The sequence below is a fragment of the Polypterus senegalus genome, chromosome 3, assembly GCF_016835505.1.
Source record: "Polypterus senegalus isolate Bchr_013 chromosome 3, ASM1683550v1, whole genome shotgun sequence".
Lineage (NCBI taxonomy): Eukaryota > Metazoa > Chordata > Cladistia > Polypteriformes > Polypteridae > Polypterus > Polypterus senegalus.
Genome location: NC_053156.1, coordinates 140,827,207 through 140,853,931, shown reverse-complemented (window position 1 = coordinate 140,853,931; position 26,725 = coordinate 140,827,207). Strand labels below are relative to the sequence as shown.

The following is a 26,725-nucleotide window of genomic DNA, read 5'->3' as shown; positions in this document are numbered from 1 at the left end:
GTTGTGTGTCTGAATAAAGCTGTAAATACTCTTCCTTCATGTGCCAGAAAAAAAAGTCTCCTTGCCCAGTTCCATCCTGGCTGTCTTTTTGTACAGCTCAGAAGCCCAAAAGTAACAGTATACATCTGCGGACATTAAAAGGGAACTGCATACAACTGATGAAAACCACAAAAAAATACTGTACTTGAGTGAATGGCATAAACAGATGAAAACTGAAAGCATCTAATAATGACAACAATATATGCTCAGATTTCACATTATTCTTACTGATAACTCGTTTCAATTCAAAAGAATACACTTTACATATATACACCAAGATTAAATATGGTTGGATATATTGCATTTTTATTTACATGTTATCCAGCTAAAAGGTTTCTTTTAAATAAAGAGCTAAAAGCAGCATTAACAGTCTTATTAAATTTCTGAGAATTTTGGAAGCATTATGGGTTACCTTCATATAGCTCCTTTCTATAAGGAACACAACTCAAAATTTCTTACAGAAGCAAAAATTGCTCCCATACTTACTGATTCATTGACAAGTTAGCTAACATGCTCAGGGTAACACAGTAAATTAACAATAGAATATAAACTCCCAGCCATGTAGTCTGCACTTCAGTACCTTTGCCTTTAAGCTATACAGGCAATGTTCTTTTGCATTGATAAAATGGCTAGGACCTAGTCTGAAATGCAAAGCTAAAAACTTTAAAAGTAACTACATTTTTCTATTCATCCTTCATCTGCACCCACCTAATACATTTTCATTTTGCCAGAGCAGGAGGCTGATCCAGCTATGCAGGAGTCTTTCTGATACACTGTAAGCATGTTCTTCCTAAAGTCCACCCCTGGAAGGAAAAGGATGCTGCAAATGCATCTTTAATCTCCAAACAAGCACAACTAAAATGGAATTAATATACACCAAACATCAACCAAAACACAGGTTACAGAGCATTAAATAAATATGGATAAATAAATATGGTAACACTTGTTATTTTTGAAACTTTCACTGTATGTCCAAATTTTAAGAGCACTCTGGAACTCTATGTCCACATAACATGTCTCTCGGCCCATTAAGCACATATTTCCAAAGCCACATTAAATGTTGGCATCAAGGGAAATCTTTCCTTTCTAGCAACATTTATTAATGTGAGCTTGCTGTTGCTCTTTCACTATCCTTGCTGATGTAACAAAAGTGGTGGATTAAGTGGCTTGCAAATTGCTCAAAATCAAGAAAACCAAGATTATGTCAACCAGTCCAGTCAGTTCTCTGCTAACAGATGAAGAAGCAGGAAGTAGAAGTAGAAGCAGTAACAGATTTTGCTTTGCTTGGCTCCAAGATTGCTGCAGATGGAGACTACAGCTATGAAATTAAATGACACTTGCTTCTGGGAAGGACGGCTATGGCAAATTTAAATAAGACGGTAAGGAGCACAGACAAAACATGCTCAGCAAAGGTCTGTATTGTTAAAACTATGCTGTTTCCAATGGTGATTTATGGCAGTAAGAGAAGGATTATCACTAAAGCTAAATGCAAAAGAATCAATGCTTTCAACTTTGGTGCTGGAGAAGACTACTGAGAGTTCCTTGGACAGCAAGGAGATACAACCAATCTGTACTTTAAGAAATATGACTAGTATTCTGATGGAAGATTTGTCAAGGAAATGCTCAAATACTTCAGTCACATAATAAGAAGAAAGTATCCTTGAAGAAGAATCTCATGTTGGGGAAAATTGAAGGCAAAAGGAGCAGAGGACAACATAGACTTTGATGGATAGATCACATTACAAACTACGCATAGGATCATGAAGGAACACAGGGAAGCAGTTTTGGATAAAAAACCTTGGCATGCTAAATTCCATCAGGTCAAGAAGAATTCGACTTGACAAAATGGTAAAACAACAACAACAAAACTGAGTAATAAAGAAGGATCGAGAGATCACCAATTTTAGCATGACTCACTATATGTCTATAAACAGCATTAATAAGGAAACTCACTTCTGTCCACTTTCCATCTGCTTGTCCCAGTGAGGAACACAGTGACAACATGTCAAGGTGAACTGACCAGGCCATCTAAGGGTTATGATCCCTCCAGTGCGCCCTGCCCTAATTAAAGCACTTATGTTCCTGAGTTATTCTTAGATATATTGTCAGAAGCTGTGTGCTTGTGAAAAATGACCAAAAAGAGAAAAGGCTGGAGAAACACCAGTCCAAGAAATTCTATATATCAAGTGACAGACATGAATGGGATAGATCGTGGAATAAAAGGCAGTTCAGTAAATACAAATAATGAAATTTAACATTTTGTTTTTTTGACATAAATGTGGTAGAGTGCTTACTTAGTATTGCTACCTCAGAGCTCCAGGAGTCCAGTCACTATCTGTGAGGTCAAGCAGTGTCAGTGAATCGATGAAAGTAAAGCTTAATTTATATCAGGTAACATTAATGACAGAAATAGCCTGATTTCAAGGAAGTGATGATCTGGAAGCATTAATACAGTACAGTCTTGCAAAACAAGAAAATATGGGTTCTTTGTGAACTGTTGTTACAGATTTTTCTTATTTTATAAATCTACTTTGTTATACCTACAATGTATTTGTTCATAATCCTATAAGCTGTAGTTTAATATGATAGTTTTAACACATTAATTACAGTTATTTGGAAATTAATAGACTAATTGTGACACAAAACAAATACAGCCAATTAGGCAAAGTAACATTGACTTTTTTCCCCACTATGACTTAACATTTGATATCCGAGATCTTAAAGTATCACTCAAAGACTTTTCACAGCTGTACCTTCATGACTGAAATATGTGTTCAGCAACCCAAGACCTGAGAAATAATATAAATTATAAAAAGCCAACTACTTAGAGTCACTCAGTGTTGAGAAATATCCTATGGAGTCTACTGCAGTAAAGTACAACGAAGTGATATTTTTGAAGTGGTCATTGAAGAATTGTACAACTTTCTTAGTCCGAAAAACTAGTCAACTCCAAAAAAACGAGGGAGCAGCTTGCTGAACTCAAGCTTTAGACTGTGGCGTTAGAGCGCAATCGCGGCTGAGGACGTAAGGAAGAGGGGGTGACGTCATTGCATAGTTTTGTGTCAGGTTTACGCGAGCTCGCTTTCTTTGCAGTGCTAACTTACAGCAGTGCCTCTCGGTCTGCTAAAGTGTTCTTTTGAAAGTCAAAACTAGTCGTGCCGCATACTTGGTTGTTTTGAACAAATTGACTTTGTCGCTTTTTCTGTGCGGCTTCAGATCTTACATTAATTATTGTAATTCGGAATTCTTCAGTCCTTAGAGGACTGTAGTGGTTGCTACTAGCCAGATATGGAACGCTAAGCGCACGCTGACTGGAATGAGTCTTTGACGGTAACGTAGCAGAAACCTAAAGACATGGTTAACTAGGATCTTTGATTAGTATTATTGAAATTGCTGTGTTTCGTTTTGGTGTAATAACCTTGAACTTTAGGGAATCCACTCAGTTTCCCTAACTCTGGAATAGATTTAAACAATAAACAGTTTTAGTGCGTGTCACTCAATTCCATTATAAGACTTTCCACAGTTATAAGCACTCATGCAGTTGTTAGTATTTATGTAAATTATGAGGTACCGCCGTCTTCGCAACTGCTGTCGGCGTCTCCATCGGTGAAGGCGTCTAGGTCGTCGTCATCGTCACTCATTAGGATATCCTCTTCGTCGTCCTCATCTTCAAGCTTTTCCTTGCTTTCACTCATGACGGTCGCAGTTCCTTTCGCTTGACTTTGCAGCGCCTACAGAGGCACACAGCGGCTCGCCGTCACCTGATAGTGCCCTGCCATGGTGAACTGTGACCCCGCCTCTGGTTGACTGTAAGATGTCGTACCGCGGCCATCCGTTACAAGGCGCTTTTGGCCGGGCGCCTTTTATCGTTATAGTGTCGTTTTCTAGTTAATTGTTACTTTAGAATCGTCCGGCTTTTTGTTTTTCTTTATGATTACTATAGCAACGTCTACACCCGACTGGAGTCTGGGAATCTGAGTTTGGAGCGGACGATCTGCCTTTTAAAGGTGTACAAGTGCGAACGAGTGACCAGCTCCATCAATTTTCGACCCCGCTTAATCCATTTTGTTATTGACAGATCAGAGCGTTTCCCGACACCATCGGGTGCACACAGATGCTCTCTCGCATTGAGGAATCACCAAAAAGTCTTCGGGATATGAGGGGTAGGATCAGAGTACCCTGATACAGCATCTGCTAGCCCCAGAAGCTGTGAGCCTGCGGTGATAATCACTTTGCCGCTACCGATAGAATTAGCATACGCAAAACATCAACTCGACAACTTTATTTGAGCTGCTTAAGGAAATGTCCGATTTTAGAAATAAAACATGCATTTGAATGAGTACTGAGTTTCGAAGTGCCTAATCAATATATTATTAATTATCCTTGGCCATCTCAACAGCTGTTAGTTTGCATATTCAACTTCTTTCGTTTTAGTCTGCCTGTACTTGTAGTGTTTTCAAAACCCTCAATCAGCTGAGGTTAGGGTTAGGGTTAGGGTAAGCAGGGCACTGACTTATACTGAAATAAGAAAACTGACAACTTTTTTGTAGTAAAGGTAAGCAAACTGTCCCAGTAAACACATTATTTTCCCCTGACCACCTGCAGTGTATACCTTTTACATTTTGCTCCTGATTTCACCATTGTCTGTATTTAAAAGAAATGGCTGAGCCAATATTGAATTTCTCTTAAATAAGACTCACAATTTTAATCATGTTTGCATCACATACTGTTACCATGATGATTTTTCTCTATTTTAACAAGACAGGTTATGTAATAGTTTATTTATACACCAATTGTTTATTTAGTATACAATATATCTTTTAGTGTATGTGTCTTAGAGTTGCTGACAGAAAGCAGATGTTCAAATGGAAGTGTCAGGGGCTGGCTGTTTTTGTGCCTCCTCAAAAATATTAGCTGATTCCCATATTCCCAAATACAGTACTTACATTTCCTCTGCCATTATTTTTCAATCGAGTCTTTTCTACCGAGTTTACTCAGAGACGTTTTAACATATGGGCACAATGGGGACTGGCCAAGGGCCCAGGAGAATAGGGGACCATGATATTTCTGATGCCTATGTATCTTTCTGTTTTGCTATCAGACCAGGGGTCCAAATACGCTACTTGCTGTTATGATGCTGTTAAGACGGCCCTGAGTTTACTCCGTTAATTGTATCAAAATGATGACAACATTAAATGCTAAAAGGAAGCAATTACTTCAAAGCCATATTCATGTGTCTGCTTATAAGGCGAAATTCTTAATGAGCAGGCCAAGTGAAAGGGGCAGTTAGATCACTGATTCCCTTTAGCATTGATGATCGTTTGTACCTGTGGCTGCACTGCTCCTTGCTAATCAAACAATAACAGGAAAATTGTAAAGAAACTGTCAAAAGAAACAAACATTTAAAGCTATGGCAAAGAATGCAAGTACTTACGAATTTCTATGAATTGCAGTATACATAGACCAGATAACTAAACAAAGAGATAAATTAGATAAAAATGATGCACTAATTGTGAAATTTATTGATATAAAAACTTGTAGCTATGGGGGTCATAGTTCTCCTCCAGGACTGAACTTGAAAACCACTGTATAACCTATCCAGAACTGTCTATCAATAAAATTACATATATTAATGTTTACTGAAATGTAAATTACTCTGGGTCTGCCCACAATATAGCCACGATAGGCTTCAGCATCCGCCATTGCCATGTCACCCCTAATCACCAACATTAAGAACATAACTGAAACCTGAGTGCACTTCAATTTAGCCCTATAAAACACACTTCAACTTAATATATAATTTATATAATATGAAAAAAATGTGAGCAAAATGCCCACAATCCATAATGTTGAAACATCATGCAATGTACAAAAAATAAATGAATATTTTATATGTAATGTTAAACCTGTAAAACATCAAAAGCTAATATGTACAAAATAAAAGTGGTTATGCACACAGGTGGTGGTTGTTGCTCACTCTTCCAGGCAAATAAATACTGTAGTTAGCTTAGTTAAATACAGCATTTAGCTTATTTAATATTTTTCCCTGTCATTGGCTTTAAGGAGCCTGTAGTAGCAGGCATTACCAAATTGAGCTGAGTAAATGTATTTTTTGTTAGTATCATTAAGTAGATTTTGAATTCAGTCAAAAGGAGTAGTTTAAATTTTTAGTTCATAGTTATCTCTTAAGAAGTACTGTCTTGCAATTTAACATAGCATAGTCTGAAAATATTACATTATGTAATGCCCTATAGTACTCAGCATTGTTCAGTGGAATGTCTGAAAAGGAATTATTAGACAGTGCTCTTAGCATTCCATAATTAAAATAAACTGCCTGTTTTGCTGTAGATTTCAATACAACATGGTAACGTTGCCAGCCATTACCCTTCAATGATACAGTACCCATACTTTAGCCTATAGAGTTAATTCTTTTGCTATTATTGAAAGAAGGCTACTGAGTGATATACTTAGTCCCCTGAGGCTAACTGAAAATAGAGAAGGAGCACCTTAAACTTTATGAGTAAAGACAGCTACCTTTTGGCAGGAGCAGCATTGCCTCTTGTTGAAATAAGAAAACTGATAACTTTTTTGTAGTAAAGGTAGTCAAACTGTCCTAGTAGCCACATTGTTTTCCACTGACCACCTGCTGTTTAATTTGAAAGTATGTTGGGAATTAACATCTTTTTACTCCTGATTTCACATGTTTCTCGATTTAAAATAAATAACCGAGTCAATAGACAGCTGACTTCACTTTATGTTCATTTTTCCTGATGAAGGTTGCAAAATGCCAAGCTGAACAGACCAGACCACCCTATGCTCAAGAACATTTTTCAATTCCTAGTAAGGAATACCATTTAGAATATCATTCTATAATATTAACTAAGGAACATCCTTTTGAGGCCATATAAACACTAGAAATTCTTACTTCTCAACACAATCAAAAGTAATAATTCTTTGCATTTATATAGCACTTTTCTCACTACTCAAAGCACTCAGCAATTGCAGGTTAAGGGCCTTGCTCAAGGGTTCAACAGAGCTGAGTCCCTATTGGCATTTGTGGGATTTGAACAACTCTACGGTTTTAATTTTGGATTGAATTGTAGAGTCATTTTCAAACAGAAAATATAATGTAATTTGTAATCTTGTCATCGATCATCAAAAAGTACCCCTTCACCCAATCATTATTTGCACCCACAACTTCAATAAACTATACATTTATTGGTTCTAAGGTTTACCAGGACATTAGAACCAAGCCTACCGTAGTTCACTGTGTTTATGTAATTCATTTTTTTATATAGATTCATCCATTCTTTTGGGCTTGTTTTTCATGGTTTGGATAACAGGGATGATGATCCTAAAAGTCATTCCTGGTCAAATGGGAAGAAAGTATGATAATGTACAGTACACTGTTAGACTGTTTTTTTGCAATTAACATACCAAAACCGTATAACACAACTACCATAGTCACTGTCATGCAGGATTTTGATAGCAAGTGTACAGTACGTTACTTCTGTGTTACAAACTCCCAGAACTCATGCATAATCAGGTAAAAGCTGCAAGACAAGCAGTTATTTCCCTACTAATATCTATAAGATTCATTACATTGAGAATTTGACAAAGAGATACCTGGTGTAAAAATAGACATGTAGATAACTATAAGGATTTAGCCTTAGATATGCTATAAAATTATTAAAGATCAGTAAAATGGAAAACATAAATGGATGCCTGTGCAGGCAGCGGGGTGCCACTGGGGGGCACTAGCACACTTATGGTTATAGATTTATAGGGTCATTCATTTACAGAGTACATAAGGAAAGAGTTTTAGAAATGGTGTATTATATATTATATATAGATTGTTTGGAGAAGTACAATGAAGTCTTGAATAGTGTCAGTCTTAGCCTTTCTTTGTTTATGGATGCAAAATGGATTGTCAAAGTGCAAAAAGAAGTAATCCAGCAAGTCATTACTAAATACAGTAAAAGTATTTAGTTCTTCAGCATATTTATTGTTGTTAGGGATTCTAATGATATACCATGACCAACAGATGACAGCACCTTATCTTGGCCTTAAGCCTATTAGATTGACCCTCTAATATGAGTTGTATACAAAGTGTATGGCTGATCCCTTGACACTATTGAGTGAAGTATTAGAAATGCCATTAACAACAAGCCAGTGAGCTTTGACTGTGGACAGATCGGGATAGCAAACAGAAAAAATGGTCAAAGTTGCTCTGTTTATGGAGTATAAGCAGACAGACCTTCTAATACAGCATATTTATTTATTTGTGAGCAAAAGATCAAAGGACAGGGTCCTGGTATTAAATCATGTGTTTGTTCTTTGTGGAGTTTACATGTTCAACCAGTGTCTGTGTGAGTTTTCTGGTGTATATTCCATTTTTTCTTCCATATACCCTGGTTAGGTTGCTTAGCTATTCCAAACTGGGTCTGCATGTGTGTCCTGTGATGACTTGATGCCCTGTACAGGACTTTATCTGCCTTCTACACAGTGCTGCCATAATAGGTCATCCAGTGTCATGTTATGTTATGTTAAATGGCCAAATCAACCACACTAGACAGAAAACAGCAAGTACTTTTGTAAGGCACAAGTTGTTTTTTTTCTTTCATTTCAACTTCATTTGATTATCAGTTCTAAAAGTGTGTGTGGGATATGTTACACACTAAAGAAAATATTCTAACATTTATTATCTTTGGCACACTATCACATGCACTCTAAGGGTTGCATAATATTTATGTTTGATTATTTCCATATTTTCTTCTTGAAAGAACGGACCAAAAAAATCTGAGATAAAGTAAATATCAGTACAACTTGTTCATGTTAAAACAGAGCCAATGACTATAAACTCGGTCACTGAAGCCTTGAAGATATGGACTGACATTTTATTACCCTTTTTAATTGCATCTTTACTTTGCTGGGGGAGATGACAACTTTTTGTTGAAATAAATGCTAATATACTTGATGATTTTGCAATTCATCACTCACAACTGGTATAAGTATTATTCTTACATGTGTGTCACTTTTCGTTTACCTTTTATTTTCTAACTAATAAACAAATTATATATCCATCCATCCATCATCCAACCCACTATAGCCTAACTACAGGGTCACGGGGGTCTGCTGGAGCTAATCCCAGCCAACACAGGACGCAAGGCAGGAAACAAACCCTGGGTAGGGCGCCAGCCCACTGCAGAGCACAGATTATATACAGTATATATACATATATAATTTTTAAATTACATTATTTTGTTTTTTTTTAACCATGAGGTTACAGAGCACACTCCTACATACACCCACTCCCACTTATATGAGGTTAGGTTATTTACATTTACAGTATTTGCTTGGCAGATAGTTTTATCCAAAGCAACTTACAAACCAGGTAAACATAATTGAGGAACATTAGGCTAGGGCCAATTTGTTCAGTAAGTGTATTAGGCCAGATAACAAAAGGTGATTGCCACAAGTAAAAGATGTAATAACTGATCAATTTACAATCATAGATTAATAATCGATAAAGCAATTAAACTTAATGTAACAACAAATCAACCAACAATATGAAAGATAACAGTGTAAAGTTTTGGGGTTTTTTTTTCAATCAATTAGACAGATATTTACAGAACAGGTAGCGTTTTCAATTGCTTCTCAAATACATTGAGGCAGCCAGCAGTTCATATGGAGATAGGCAGCTTGTTCCACCAACTAGGAACTACACAGGAAAAGAGCCTGGATTGAGACTTGATACCACGCAGAGGTGGCATCACCAGACGTTGTTCCCTGGTAAACCTGAGTGGTCAAGAAGGAGCATATCACCTCACCAGTGTCTCCATATACACAGGTGCTGACTCGCTGACTATTCTGTAGGTAAGCATCAGGGATTTGAAGTTAATGCGTGCTGCTACAGGGAGCCAATGAAGTGACCTGAAGAGAGGAGTGACATGCACCCGTCTCAGCAGGTTAAATACAAGACAGGATGCTGCATTCTGGACCATCTGCAGTGGCTTGATTGCACATGCAGGGACTCTGTTACTAGGTTATAATTTCCAACTTTTCAAATATGTTTTTCTTTAGGATGTGGTGGGAGATCAATCATCACAGACATTGGGAGAGCATACCAACCATTTTTGACTCATTCATATAAATAAGGATAAATGATGGTCTCAGTATAACTCTCTGGACTGTTCCACTGCTGATCTCATCGGAGGCAGTGCATGCTCTGCTTACTTGTAATTTATGTTTCCAGGTTATGTGCATTATTCTAATTCCTTCTGTTTTTTAGTAGAAAAGATAAATTATGTTGTACACCATTTTTGTTTTATGGGCAGAACAATGTTGCTGTAGTCAGTCCCAGCTCTAGAGACATAGGTATGAATCCCAGGTCCAAGTACAGTCCTTGTTTACCTTGCCTCATCTACCTATTTCTGTGTGAATTTCTCCTGATAGTCTGGTTTTCCTCTCACATCCCAAAAGCCATAAGCATGTGTGTTAATTTAACGGTTGACTGTAAATTGGCCAGTTGTGATTCAGTATACAGTAAGTGTATGATTTTGCCCTGCAGTGGAACTGGCATCCCATGCAAGATTGAGTCCTGCATTGCACACAATGAAGGGCAGGATGGGCTTCAACTCCTGTATCCCTGAACTAGATTAGGTGGGTTCTAAAATTAATGGACTTTGTTTTAGTAAACTTTACATCCATCTACTTACCTATTTTCTAAAGCCACTTATTCTGGAAATTACCCCTTCAGCATTTGGCACAAAGCAGAAAAAGACATCAAAAACATACCAGTATATCACAGGGCACACTCAAACATACATACCCAATTACAGTTACCAATGAATCTAATATAAATGTTCTTTTGGTTATGTGAGGAAACCAAAATACCAGGGAAAAGCCCACACAAACCAGGTGTAAATTAGCAATCTCTGCACAGTAGATATTAAATACTGTATGTTTCGACCTCTGCATGAATTAAATGTGTTTCAAAATGTATTGTGATCTCTATTAGTCTTTCACTTTGTGTTAGGAAAGATAGTTTTATAAATAAAACATGTTGTTTCTTCTTCCGAACTCCCTTTGGTGCCACCCTAAATTATTTAATGGATTTATTTACACACATCACCAAAATTTTATTTTCATATCTATAATCTTTTTTAGTATTCAGGTGGAAAGATGCCAAATGTCTGCTGCCAGAATTAAAAAGACCTGAAAATATTATTCAGTGAAGTCTTAATTTTATATAGAGTAGCGTTATTCACACTGAACACCAATCAGGTGCACAATACAGAGAGACACAAGCTAGAATATGTCCTTTACAACATATGTTTTCAAGTGAGGGTTATGATGGCAACATGCTGAACTGGACCGACAAGGCCGTCCTATTTCCAACAATAGTTTTCAGCTCTTGGGGAATTCCAAGATGCTCCCAGGCTGTTTAAGAGATATAATCCCTCCAACTTGTCCTAGTTCTGGGTCTTCTCCCAGTGAAACGTGCTGTACATCCAATGGGAGATACCAAAAAGGCTTCCTAACTAAATGCCTAAAACAACCCAAATGGCTTCACTGAAGCCATTCAAAATTGGAACTATGACAAGACCCTCCCATATTACTGAGTTCCACATCTTTTCATGGACAGTGAACCCAGCATCGTTATGCAGATCTCAAAAATCTCTTTTTTTAACACCCATGTAATCAGAAGCATAAATGAGGATGGAATAGACTGACCACTACATTGAATGCTTTGTTTGCAGACTTCACATCTTCAATGAATTCTTTGTCACACGGGCACAAAAGTAGGAGATGGAAAGCCCAGGAACATTCTTTTGCACCACTAAGTATTTTACCATTTCCTGGTACACATGCAAATAGGCAACTTGTGAGGAGGCTTGGTGCCTTTGTGTGCCCCATAAGAGACACTTGTTAGATTGAAAAGAACAATCTTACGGTGAGAAGGGAATGGATGGTGACCAACATAGTTGAAGGCTCAACCACAGCCTGCTCAGAGTTTTTTCTACCTTATACAGTCTGGAGAAAGAAGGGCTCTGATTCAAACCTCCTTCACCACCTCCTCCTTTAAGTTACCAATAAACTCCTGGACATAAGGGTCCCTCTTGCATACCGGTAGCTTGTCACTATTGAAATGTGTTCATAACTTCACTATCCTTTATTAACAACTTCTATTATACATGTTTATAATCAAGTTTTTGAGCAAGTTTGATTTTTCTAAGAGTATTCTTAAAGGCCCTGTGGTGGGAAGCCACACTGCCCGGGGTTTGTTTCCTGCCTTGCGCGCTGTGTTGGCTGGGATTGGCTCCAGCAGACCCCCGTGACCCTGTAGTTGGGATATAGTGGGTTGGATAATGGATGGATGGATATTTTTAAAGGTGAGTGTGGTACAGGTTTGGAAACAACTCAAATTACAGAAAACATATGAAACAGACACAAATGAATAATGTTGACAATTTTCAAAACTGAATACAATCTATTAACCCTGAATTAAGATTTGCAAAGGTAAATCTTAAATAAGCTAACATTTTTAAAATGCAGAAAAGCATACATGAAAACTTGCACCATAATTAAAATAACTACTAGAAAATGAAGTTCTTTAACAATGAAAAACATTCATTCAGCAATATTCAAAAATTAAACAAATTCACTAATAGCTAGACAACAAAAATATTTGACAATGGGGTCAGATTGCACATATGATCCTAAAGAAAAGACACATATCTTTTAACTCATCAATACTGGTTTTGCTGCCAGTTAGTCATGCTAATTAGTGATTTTAAAATGGTTCTCTTTGGGTGTGCTAATAATCGAGTGCCCTTAGTATCACGCACTATGTTAGTTCCTGCCTTGATTTTGCTGCTGTTGGGTCGGGACGGTCTACGGCATCACCCGAGCCTGTTGTGAACAGGCACATTCACAAAATAAAAGGATGTACTGTATATTAAAAATTGGGAAATGAGTACGTTTCAAATAAATACTAACTAATGACACCAGAGGCCGAAACGTGCAAATAAACTGTCAATACTTCATGAAGCAAACACTATACACTGAGAAGGAATATGTCACGAAAAAACTGCGTAGTAATCAATATTTAACAAAGATCAATCACACACCCATAATGAAAAATTCACTTAAAAAGAATCGGCGTCACCGTAGTCAAAATTGATACAACATGTCAAACTAATACTCATCAAAAATGACAAGATGATTGATAATAAAAAACGTTAAAGGCATAGTGACAGATCACAGCAGCTAAAAAAATCAAGAAAGAAAGGGAACAAAGTTTGTAAGCAAGTAATATTCAAAACTGTAGAAATTAAAAACTATGTGAAACACGTCGGGAAAACACCATTTTCACTAATAAAACGGGAGATGCATAAATATTTTATTCAGGTGACAAGGCGCACAGTCAGGAATGTAACCGAGTTCTGATTCAGGGTTTAGCAATTTAAACCAGGAGGCTGTACGCGGCATTCGTGTTCACGGCACAAAAAAACCGAGTCGCACACTTACACACCTATACCGTAAAAAATACACGTTAAAAACGCTGTTTACGGTGCGACCGTATATAACTGTAGGCACACACCGCTCTCCATTACGCAATTACTGCGTGGTTGTTTCCAAACATGTTTGTACTTTGTTTGCTTCCTCATCTTCTCATTTCATATGTTGCCCAGAAGGTGTCGCCAATTGTAGGCACTGAATATTTATTGCGCAGACCTTTTGAAGTCAAGCCTTAACTTTTTCTTTCTTTCTCTATTTTCCCAGTGGAGTCGCGCGGGCACAAGTTTCACAGCGCTTGAATGGTCAGACTATTAACTCCCACGCTCTTTTCTGCCGAAAGTCCCTTTTCGTCTTGACTGCAGCGTGAACAAAAAGGTAAGTTCCACTTTAGTCTCCCTCACCTTTTTCAGCACCACCTGTCCGGGTTCTGCGCAACGCTGCGAAGGTCCGAAGAGCCGCTCCCCGAAATCCCGACGCGCGCGCGCTGAACGGTTCTTTGTCCGAAATTTAGGAAACGCGCTTCGATTGTCGCTTTAATAACTTCGAGAACGTGTCGTGGTGGCATGTCGCGCTTCACTGCACGACAGACGGGTGGCCTTGTTACTGTAAACAGATCATCTCGTGAAGTGCACGCGTCTTCGTGTTGATGCTTTATGGTGATATACAGTATAGTCGAGTGGTAATGGGATGTGTTAGGAGCTATATACTGCTTTAATTTTCATTTAGTTTTATGAAGCGAACTATTTGCCAAGGTAATAACTTAAAATAACATTCTCACATTCGTTTAATAAAGTTACGAGTCGTGCGGTGTTTAAAGTGCTAAATGATACCTAGCGCGATATTGCATTTACATATTTACAGAATATGCAAGGCAGGTGAAGTGTCTGTTGCTCAAAGGTGTCATAATGTGGTTATGTCTGTTATTTCAACATGTGGTTTTCTGCAAGCTGTTTTGGCACTCGGCTGCGCAGTTGGTGACAATGAGATGTTGAGGAGTGCATATTTAAGTCAATCATAGCACCTGCAAGAAATGCTACTATGCATTGCATTAGTAATTTACTTTTCTGAACACAGGTAATTTACTCAGTACCACACCATGAGTCCATAATGGGCTGTGATGGCACAGATTCCTCATCCATGGAATGAACTTACTAAATAATCGACCTTTAAGTACTTTAATACATACAGTGGTGTGAAAAACTATTTGCCCCTTTCCCGATTTCTTATTCTTTTGCATGTTTGTCACACAAAATGTTTCTGATCATCAAACACATGTAACCATTAGTCAAATATAACACAAGTAAACACAAAATGCAGTGTTTAAATGGTGGTTTTTATTATTTAGGGAGAAAAAAATTCCAAACCTACATGGCCCTGTCTGAAAAAGTAATTGCCCCCTTGTTAAAAATTAACCTAACTGTGGTGTATCACACCTGAGTTCAATTTCCGTAGCCACCCTCAGGCCTGATTACTGCCACACCTGTTTCAATCAAGAAATCACCTAAATAGGAGCTGCCTGACACAGAGAAGTAGACCAAAAGCACCTCAAAAGCTAGACATCATGCCAAGATCCAAATAAATTCAGGAACAAATGAGAACAGAAGTAATTGAGATCTATCAGTCTGGTAAAGGTTATAAAGCCATTTCTAAAGCTTTGGGACTCCAGCGAACCACAGTGAGAGCCATTATCCACAAATGGCAAAAACATGGAACATTGGTGAACCTTCCCAGGAGTGGCGGCCGATCAAAATTACCCCAAGAGCGCAGAGACGACTCATCTGAGAGGTCACAAAAGACCCCAGGACAACGTCTAAAGAACTGCAGGCCTCACTTGCCTCAATTAAGGTCAGTGTTCACGACTCCACCATAAGAAAGAGATTGGGCAAAAACGGCCTGCATGGCAGATTTCCAAGACGCAAACCACTGTTAAGCAAAAAGAACATTAGGGCTCGTCTCAATTTTGCTAAGAAACATCTCAATGATTGCCAAGACTTGTGGGAAAATACTTTGTGGAATGATGAGACAAAAGTTGGAACTTTTTGGAAGGCAAATGTCCCGTTACATCTGGCGTAAAAGGAACACAGCATTTCAGAAAAAGAACATCATACCAACAGTAAAATATGGTGGTGGTAGTGTGATGGTCTGAGGTTGTTTTGCTGCTTCAGGACCTGGAAGGCTTGCTGTGATAGATGGAACCATGAATTCTACTGTTTACCAAAAATCCTGAAGGAGAATGTCCGGCCATCTGTTCGTCAACTCAAGCTGAAGCGATCTTGGGTGCTGCAACAGGACAATGACCCAAAACACACCAGCAAATTCACCTCTGAATGGCTGAAGAAAAACAAAATGAAGACTTTGGAGTGGCCTAGTCAAAGTCCTGACCTGAATCCAATTGAGATGCTATGGCATGACCTTAAAAAGGCGGTTCATGCTAGAAAACCCTCAAATAAAGCGGAATTACAACAATTCTGCAAAGATGAGTGGGCCAAAATTCCTCCAGAGCGCTGTAAAAGACTCATTGCAAGTTATCGCAAACGCTTGATTGCAGTTATTGCTGCTAAGGGTGGCCCAACCAGTTATTAGGTTCAGGGGGCAATTACTTTTTCACACAGGGCCATGTAGGTTTGGATTTTTTCTCCTAAATAATAAAACCATCATTTAAAAACTGCATTTTGTGTTTACTTGTGTTATATTTGACTAATGGTTAAATGTGTTTGATGATCAGAAACATTTTGTGTGACAAACATGCAAAAGAGTAAGAAATCAGGAAGGGGGCAAATAGTTTTTCACACCACTGTACATGAGGCCACAATACAAATACAAAAAATATACATCCATTTTATGAACCACTTTTTCTCTTTCAGTTTGGAAAATAGCTGGTGCTGATAGGCATCAACATTGAGTATCCTTTTAATAATGCAGGTTCAAGTCGCGAAAGTGGCAAGTTGAAATTCTGGTCCAGACATTTTACAGTTTGCACATTCTTGCAGTGTATGTATGGGTTTTTCTCCAGGTTTTATGATTTCGGAAAATTCCTCCATTGCTGGTTATGTTGTGATTCCATATTACCCCCTGAGAGTGATTGTGGGCTTGTTAGGCAGTGTGCCCTTGTAACAGACTGGTGCCCAGTCCAAGTTTGTGCCATGGCACCTGATGCAACTGAGAGAAATGTGTTCTGGCCACCCGTGAGAATATATCAGACATTTAAAACTGAGAAGATGGGTGAATGGGTTCAGGAAATGAATGAATGATTAACATTGTGGTAAAGATTGAAATGATTGTTAAAGCTATTAGAATGTAAGAACAGGTAAAGGATGGAGCATGCTCAAATTCACACAATAGCAGTTGTGTGGGAAGGAGGGCCAAGAAATCCTGACTTGCAAGGGGAGCTGCCCTTGCTGACTTTGACTGGAAAGTGGGAGTATTGGTGTGTGACATACAGGAGGCCAATCATGTTTGGTGACATTACTGTTATTCTCCAGGATTATTCCTTATTGTGTTTAATACACTACATGGTACCGTGTGTTTCTACTACAAAAAGTGAATTTCAGATACCATTTAACATTTTTATTTAATGATTGTGAGAATGGAGTGTTTAGTTCAGATACATAGTTTTGGTGAGCATGAGTTCAAGTTAAGATGAGGTATCTGCCCACTGCACACTATCACACACCCACGCTCATTCATACAGTGAGTACCCTGAGAAAAACAACACATAAAGTGACTGGGCTAGGAATTCAAGCCTGGTCCCAAGAGCTGTGAAATGGCAGTGCTAACTCTGTGCTACAGTTGCATCCATTTTCACTCAGATGATTCAAATGATACAAAATCAAATAACATTTAAAAAGCTAATTTCAACTACAATAAAGATTCAAAACTAACAGCCTGAAGATCACTATCATTAGTGAGCCTGAAATCACCTACCAGCACTATAGGATGCAATACCTGCCTTCAGGGCTTGGGGGTTTGGAGTGAATCTTTGTGTTCCGCAATATTTTCCTGATATATAGTTGCTTAATTTCTTGTATTTTATTATATTTGTCCAAGGGCTACATAAGAAATATTCAAAACATTCTCAAGTTTTGATTAAAATGTATTTGGATGTTCTTTACATCTGTTTGTTTTTTATAACTTTCTTTCATAATTAGAGTCTTTTGAAGCATTTTACTAAGTCTTTGTAACTGAATAAATTTGAGCTTACATTTGTTTAAATTTATTCCAAAAAATACAATGTAGTTTAATCACTGCAGCTGTTGCACAGTTTATCTTTGAGCAGTGAGTAAAGCTCTATATACATTTAAAGAATTATTATTATTAGCATCTTTTAAGCATTTCTTATTAAAAATAGATTTTGTAAATAAATCACTTTTTTAAACTTATTTTTAGTATGTTTTGTCATTTAAATAAAGCCAATTTGTATTTCAAAATGCAGATTAATAAGTGGAGCATGTAGGGTTTGCATTTCTTATTCATGCTCAGTGAATAGACAACCATTAGCCCTGTATGAAAGAAAGCAATTGGTAGACCATTTTAATGACTACAGTGCAGTGGCACTCACTAACACAGCAAGAAAAGGCTTTGCAAGACTGGTGCTGGGACATATTAAACAAAATATTTCCAATAGACTTTGATCACCTCCAGTCTGCCTATTTTCACAGCCACTCCACAGAGAATGCCATATCCCTTCTTCATCATATGCTTTGCCCCCTAATAAATGTTATTTTGCCTTATAGCATCAAAGCAGATCACCAAACTCCTAGACTTGGGACTTAGTCCCAACCTCAGCAACTGAATTTCGGACCCCAGCATATTCGAACTAGCTGCATTACTTCATTCACAGTTTTGTGTACTGAGCGTTTGCTGTACTCTTTGTTTATCTATGACTACATGACCAGACACAGTTGTAACTCTGTATCATTAAATGTACTTATGTCACTACGATTGTAGGCTTGATCATCATCACAGATGAAATAGCTTACAAAATATAGATTTGTCCTCTGACAAAGTGATGCCAGGACAACAGTCTCTCCCTTCATGTCTGGAAAATCGATGAGTTGGTCATAGACCTTAAGAAGCAGAAGACAGACCACATTCCCTTGTCCACTGGACTGTAAGATATTGTGAGGGTCAGGAGCTTTACATTTTTTAGAGTGCCTATCACAGATGAGCTGAAGTGGACACAACACGTCTCAACCATAGTCATAAAGGCTCTCCCAACACCTTTACTTCCTAAGATGTCTGAGGAAAGCCCAGAAGCCTCTATCTATGTTCAGTCTCCTCATGTGTACAGTGGAGTGGATCTTGAACGACTGTAGAACATCCAGGTACAGCACCTGCTGCAATAGAGTCTCGTTATAGACTTGCTCCAGAGATGCAGTTGTAGACCCCTATGTGACTGCTCAGACTCTGTGATGTTATTCAGGGATTGTATTAGAAGGGGGTGAATTTGCCAATTAGTTCGAATCTAGGACTAAAACATTTATTTAGTGGATAAATGTGAGTATGCATGTAAAGGCAGAAAAAAGCACTCTCATATTAAATGGGCTATAACATTACCATAAGAAGATGCCATAATTTACTATCTAAAAATACTCTTCAGTTAAATACATGATTTATTTTTGTGAGACAATGTCAGGGTCTTGATGCTGAAGCATCTTCAGAGGGTTACCACTTAAGGCCTGCTGCAGACTCTAGTACGTTTTTTATGTGTGTTATGTTTTGTAGCAGCACTTGCTGATTTTTCTCTAGCACATGTCACAAAAATATTAAATCATCAGCCAGACCACTTCTCTTCTGCTCAGTACTGCCAAGCACTTCAGTGAGTGTTCAAGTCAGCTTGGAACATTACTAGAATACAACTGCCTTCTGTTCAGGTTCTGTATAACACATGTTGCTTTATAAAGGCAAAAAGTATTTTAAAGATCTTAAGCATCCTGCACTAACTTGTCTTCTGCCTTTATTTCGACAATTGGTACAGGGCCATTAACATTTGCACCACTAGATTTAGGGACAGTTAGGTTCAGGTTATCTGGACACTTATCATCTGCTTGCATTGACAACTACCTAATGTGGGTTTATTTTACAGTTGTGGACGCGGCCCGGACACACACAGGCGGACATGTTGTAACTCAACCACCACACGTTTATTTACAATTATTTACAATAGTTATGGTCACTAAGACCCAGTCCAATGTGCACAAAACACCCCAACACTCAGTCCTGGCCACAAATGCCTTCTTCTCGGGCCGCCTCCACACCTTTCTCGTGCCTTGTCCTTCTTCCACCGGACTCTAGCCCTGAATGAATGGAGTCGGCCCCTTTTAAACAGTCCCCGGATGAGCCCCAGATGTTCCCGGCATTCCTCCTCTGGCCACGCCCCAGCGTGGCGGAAGTGCCGGCTGTCCTCCCGGCAGCTCTCCAGGTGCCGTCTTAAATCTTCCCCCCAGCACTTCCTGGTGTGGTGGAAGTGCTGGGGTAACAAGTCCCCAAGGCATTGGGGCGCCTCCTGGCGGTGACCACGGGCCCCTACAGGGTGGAGCTTCCATGCCCTGTACCCGTGGCCCCCAGAGCAACCAGGAAGGCGGCCCCCACGTGATCCAGGGTGGGCTCTGACCCTCTTCCGGTCCCTCACGGCATCCCGGCCGGGTCGTTGCCCCTGGCATCCCTGACACAGTGTATACATATAATCCTGTGGCTACTGTGTAAAATTATACATTAATGTGTACTTTGTATTTATTTATTTTCTATATTTTTATAATCAGCTCTAAGGAGATACCAGTGTAAATTTAATTGTACCATGAATACATAATACATGACAATAAATTACTTTAAAAGTATATATATATGTTTATGAATATATACACACACATTATAATATTGCCTAATGTTGTATATATAACTCGTGATCTTATATTTGTTGCCTGTTGTTAGTATGGTTTTACATTCTATAGTCTGTGTGGACATGCAAGTGAGCATTGCACTGTGTACAAGTCACAATACATTTGAAGTTGAGCTCTTTCTAGTGAAGCATAATATAAGGAAAAGCTCTTTGGCTGTAGCCTCTAATATGCTTTCTTCTTGTCTATAGTCACTTGAACTTAGATGTGGATTGGTAAGTTAAGAAAATGTCTCCAATGGCAGAGAGATAATGTGATCAGATTGGAAAGACGGACAGGAGGAGAGCTCTTAGGTGTAGAGTGGGAAAGAATATATGGTACCTGAAAAAAGGTGTTTTGGTTGGTGGGCATGTGGGCAAACAGCCCAGCTTGATAGGCAAAAAATCTGAATGTGTTCCTCTACTGTAGGTATTGTGTGGCAGTTAGAGTTTGTTTTCTTCCAATTTCCTTTTAGTTTTATTTCTGCTCATTTAGCGTTTTTGCATAGTAAAATTACCAATGACTGATACAAAATTTGAAATTTGACAGCCATTATTCCATATTGGAGTGGAAGACAGAGGTGTCTTCATCACAAAGTCTAGAGAGCAAATTGTGTGGTATGGGGTAGGTACTGAGTTTATGATTTATCTAATTTCAGAGCTTGATTTTTATTTATCTAGATGTTCATTATGTATGATTACATACACTCTTCAGTCTGAGCCAGTTGGTCTGTCTGTTTTTGGAGGTTGGCAGTAAGCCAAAATTCTGTTTCTTAGCCAGAAGTATTATAGAAATGTTAGTAAAAATGCAGTACATTGGAATTTAAGAGGTTAATAACTTTAGGTGTTAAGCTTGGAATATTTGTTTAAAAATGCTACATGCTGGAAATGTAATTTTGGTATGACTTTTTATTTGTTTATCAAATAATGAAGTGTTACTATATAAATATGAGTGAAAAAACTGCTGTGTGAAATATAAGCATGTAATTTGCAGAGCTAAAATAGTTTACTCCTAAATGCTAAATTTAGGTTCCCACTCATCATTCAAATTCCTATGGTGACCTTGCACTTTATCTTGGACCCATGTCAAGGCTAATCCTTGGCCTTTTCTGAAGACATTCATTTTTTGGGCAGTGACTGAAATGTCCAAACTAATTTCTCGTTTGTCTTGAAAAACTGCGAGTTTCTGTCCAGTTGAGGGTTTTTCTCTTTTGGAGAATTTGAAGTATTTCATTTGGGAGGCTTTTAATGCTTGCTTGTTTCTCCTATGGCGGGAATGGGAAGCTTTTTAAGTAAAATCCCCATTGTGTCTTTTGTACTGCCATTACCAAGTTGTAAATTTCTTTTGAAGTGTACTTTCCTTTAATAAAAATGGAGTTTAAAGGTGTCAGATGCCAGTATGTACTTGAGGTTAATGTTGAATCCATTTTTTATTTCATAATTTGTATTTGATTTTAGAAGATTGTAGGTACAGAACAAAGTTATTGGGGAAGAGAAAGAATTATACAGTATTTGATTTTCTATTTGTTGAATTTATATTATTTGTTTACGTATTAATTTTTTCTCTATCTGCTTATCAATGTCAGTGTGTGTATATGTAGCGGGGCTGAACCTATTCTAGTCACACTGAACACAAGATGGATGGCTATTATAGGACACGTTTTTTCACTGAAATAGTATTTGAGTTGTCAGTTAGCCTAACATGCTTGTCTCTGGAATGACCCATAAGGAAAATGAGAACAGCCACAGGAAAAACTCATGCAGACATGGGGAAATGTGCAAACTCCAAACAGGCAATGTCTGACCTGTGATTCGACCTCGAAAGCTTTGAAGCAGCAGTTACAACCACTGGACCACTATGCTTATAATTTATATTGTTTTGTTTGTGTCCCTTCAAAATAATAATACCATGAAAAAACGTTGGACCGTTTACTTGAGCTCCCAAGAGTGGAATGCACAATGAAACTAAAAATAAAAGGCTCTCTGCTTGTTTATTAATGTATTTACTGTATTTAACAAGTACATCAGCATAGTAGGTTGTGTCAATCTCATTAAGTTTTTGGATCCCATATTCGTCCTCAGGTGGGTTACCTTCATTATGGAGCTTGCAAGTTTTCCCTCTGCTTTTAGGTTATCTGATGTTGTAATTGTGAAGATTCCTTGTGATGTCCTGTTGGCCACTATTTTTGTGGCCACTGGTGCCTTTCCCAGCTAGCACAGGGCACAAGGCAGGAGCAAACTCTGGACATGGAGCCAGTCCATCACAGGCCGAATGCACACACACACACCAAGCATATACTAGGGTCATTTTGGAATCACCAGTTAACCTAACCTGCATGTGTTTGGACAGTGGGTAGAAACAGGAGAAAACCTACGCAGACACAGGAAGAACATGCATACACCATGCAAGGAGGACCCAGGATGCAAACCTGGGTTTTCTTACTGCGATAACACCAGTGCTACCACTGCACCACCATGCCACCCACTGTTAAGATGTCTTTGTTCAAAAACATTATGAATGGAAATCTATTTTGTTTGTCTTATAGTTCTTACTGATTGTTTTATCTTGCAGGTATAGTTGTTGCAAAATTCTGGCCACAAATATAATAAGAAAATAATTTTTGTTTGCCTCCAAATTCCAGGCTTCTAGATCTTTGACCACAACCATTGGAAAATTTAATACCAACATTAGGAATTCCACAATAATATAGAATAGCACCTACTTGAAATTCCTGAGCACATTCTCCCCCAGTCTTCAATTCCAGACTGCCATGTGACTGATTCATCCAATTTTCTGTATTGGCTTAGTTTTCTGACAAGATTGTGGAGTCATGCATTATGTGCTTTTGAGTTGTCTGCCCAAATTTAAAATTGTAGGGGGAAGCAGTGACACACAGAGTTCCATCACTTGCTCCCTGTGGGCAGGCAATTAAGGTAGTCTACCTTGTAAAGTGGTGGCAACAAACTTCAAACCTAGGATTTTGTGCTCCTTAATGTTTCTTCTTTTTGTGCATCTGAGGTGAAGGTTTCCTGGCCAGCATCCCAGAGTTGCACATCTCCTGTACCAGCCAAATTAAGTAGAATTAGAACTCCATAGCAATCTCTTAAACAAATACTGTTTGAAACGAATCAGTGATGCAGCAGCACAGTATCATTTCACACAGTCTTGTTTTTCCAAGGGCTCTTGTGTTCTACAGGTATACGTAAAGAACCCATTATATAGTTCCCTATTTGAAATTCAATCCATTCAAATTCCCACTTCACGACAAAACAAAATTGCTGTGAGTTTTTATTTTTAATTGTAGCTGGTGATACAGACCATAAAGTAGGGCCATTCTCTGCATGCAAGCCACATTGGATAGTCATTCCAGCGTAATCTTTCAATTAGCTTAATCCTTTGAACAGTCAATCACCTTTCATGGTGAACACCATCCCAAAGGGCTTGTCATGTCTAAAACAGTTTTCAGATATGCATACTTAAAAATTAGAGCACAGGTAGGTTAAGTGACATGCTCAAGGTCAAACAGTGGAATTTCAGTCTTCTAAGTCCTTAGGCAGTAGACCACACTGCTTGTCAATAATTGCTTAGTATTATATCATACAGTGTTAGTTAGCCATTTAGAAATACTCTGATTGAAAATGGTTACTGAAAAGCAATAAAGCATAATGTATTTTATTGCCAAATTTGGAAAATGCTTCTAATATGTTGCCAAGAGCTCTTCACACCTTCTGGTTCATCCAGTATTCTGAGTTGTAGTATTAAATAGGATATAACATTGCAAAAGTCATGAGGCATTTAAATATCATAAAGGATGCATTGTTTTTATTATTACTATTATTAATAGTACTGTTTTTAATCCATAGTATCAGAGTATAACTCAAAAGTGTCAAGCATTGTCAAACAGTGTCAAACAGGAAAAGTGTTTTGCTTTTCCTGTTTAGCTGTAATATGTAATATTTTTTCTGATGTTTGAAGGCTGTATTTAGTGTAAGCAGTAAAGTAATTAAAAGAAAGATTGATTGACTTAAAAGACTGATAAAACTGAATGAAGTTATAAAACACAAGAAGAACATCTTTCTTGTTTCTATTAGTTACAGGGTTGCTGGGAGCCTATGTTTGTCCCAGCAGTTCTGGGAGAAAGGCAAGATAAATTCCTGGAAGGGATGTCAGTCTATGCAGGTCATGCCCAAAAACACCTACAGTACAGTTACGTATGTCTGGTTGATTTAGAGTTGCTTATTAATCTAATCCATATGCCTCTGAGGTTTGGAGGAGACACAAGGAAAGGGAAAGTGGCACCTAAGATCTGATTTTTACTTTGTGCAGTGGGACATTTCTGCATAAATGTAAACCGATGTAATCAAAGGGAAAATGGAGAAGAACAACTGTACTTCTGCATATGGGTGCTGTTCTTCCTGTACTCCACAGTGGGACTAGGGACATTTACTATAGAAGAAATCCAGTTAACATTATCTGTGTTTGGTCACACAAACAGCAATTAAATCAATTTTTATTATCAGATACTGAGCTTTTCTTTGTGTTGCCAGGAGCTATAACATGCAAAGTTACTGCCATTATCTCATTTATTTATTTAAACTAGGGCACCCTTAGTCTTGGGTGTTTCACAAATTAAACAAGTAGTCATCATATTGTAATGATCAGTGCTTTTTGCCTGCGATCTGTACTGCTTGAACTCTGTGGTGCTATTGACAGAAGTGCTCTGTTTACATGCTTCTTTTAAGCAACAGTATGCACATTATAAGCATTTACTGCTTGCAGTAGCAGGTAGTAGTAGTATGAGAAGCAGCAGCAATAGTTTTGTTACAAATAGGGAGTACAATGAATTTCTTAGTTACATGTTGCCACTGGCTGACATCATAATAAACAAGAATGGGGTAAAGTGAGTTTGGTGTTCTTGTTTGTCTTCCTTACCCATGTAAACTGTAAATCTGTCCCGACTGAATAAATAAAATCTGGTAAATGTACTGTTTAAAATGGTAATTGACACTTTGCTGTGAAATCATCATTTTAACATTATGTTTTCTGTTGCCACATTCCCAACATGGAATGGTATATCTAGCCCCCAGAACTTTTAAATTTTACTTGAATATGTTTGAATTAACATTTCTCTTAGTATGTTGGTTTAGAAGAAATCCATATTTAGAACTGTTTCCTGTCTGATACAAGAATGTGGAGAAAGCTCCATATGGATTTAATATTAGTGTTTAGACTAAAATAGTTTTTAGTTTTAGTCATGCTCTGTGTGTTAATTTTATTCAACACAAAAATGACTAATTTCTAATTTTTATTAATCAACAAAAATATTTCAGTTTTTTACTTTTTCTGTACATTCTATCAAACAAACTTTTGTAATGGGGCTAAAAGTTCAGGTCTGCCTTTTCAAAGTATTTACTTTCCTGGGTATGCATAAACACATTTTGACCATTTCCAGTGTGTGTATGTATGCAGCAGGTCAATCATCAAATATGGCACTCTTATTAGGATCCAGAAATGTTAGAACCCTGTTGATTTTAAACCAGATCAGTTCATGAGAACTTCCAGTTTAATGAATATGATTTCCAATTGTTTCACAAATGTGGTGGTCATCATGCCAGAGAGACAAGATGTTCCACGTGTGTACCCAGATGGGCTGCCTCAAATTAGGACCCAAGCACTGCAATGCAATGGGCAACGCCTCAGCACCCCACCAGTTAAGATCCTCAACAGGTTTTGATTACTCCGAGGACGAGGTTCCCGAGGGCTTTCCTCCATCCCCTTCATAATGTGAGCAGCATAGCTACTCCTGCGGAGAGCAGAAAGAAATCCTGTCTGCTTTTTTGGAGCTGTATGAAGTTTTTACAATGGTTGCAGTGCCAATCCTGCCACCAACCCCCAAGATTTCCCTGCAAGGTGGAGGACCACTTGCAGGGCCAGATGCAGTTTAATGTCATACCCAGAATATACTAAGCAGTGACCTGAGACAAAGACTGGATTTCTTCACTATTGTTTCTCTTCAGAGAATCCTGGGTACTGCTGGTTTGAGATTGTGTTGAATGAGTGGTTGCTCACAGAGTCCCAAATAAGGCACATTACCTGCCTTGTGAGGGAGTGTCAGCTTTGGTACTATGGCCATGTGGCACAATTCCACGAAGGTAATCCATCTAATAGGATCCTTATTGCTGAGGACCTGAGTGGGTGGTCTAAGCCAGGAGGACATCCACGTAACATCTGGCTGTGGCACATAGATCAAGGGGTGGGACTGGACTGTGTGTCTGCCTGGGGTTTGC

The 26,725-nt window shown here is 38.2% G+C and overlaps 2 protein-coding genes across 3 annotated transcripts in view; one reads left to right on the top strand and one right to left on the bottom strand.

Moving 5' to 3' along the window:
* rragd (ras-related GTP binding D) overlaps nt 1-3,872 on the bottom strand; it is a 104,726-nt gene extending 100,854 nt beyond the window's left edge. The window contains exon 1 of one of the 2 annotated variants that reach the window (XM_039747992.1): nt 3,611-3,872. In XM_039747992.1, the coding sequence (XP_039603926.1) occupies nt 3,611-3,734 (124 nt within the window). In that variant the 5' untranslated portion in view covers nt 3,735-3,872. The remainder of the gene's footprint in view (nt 1-3,610) is intronic. The other variant, XM_039747993.1, reaches the window with a different exon arrangement.
* A 9,905-nt stretch (nt 3,873-13,777) lies between these two features.
* ankrd6b (ankyrin repeat domain 6b) overlaps nt 13,778-26,725 on the top strand; it is a 183,021-nt gene continuing 170,073 nt past the window's right edge. The window contains exon 1 of the mRNA XM_039747987.1: nt 13,778-13,938. The gene's annotated coding sequence lies outside the window, so the exon portion shown is untranslated. The remainder of the gene's footprint in view (nt 13,939-26,725) is intronic.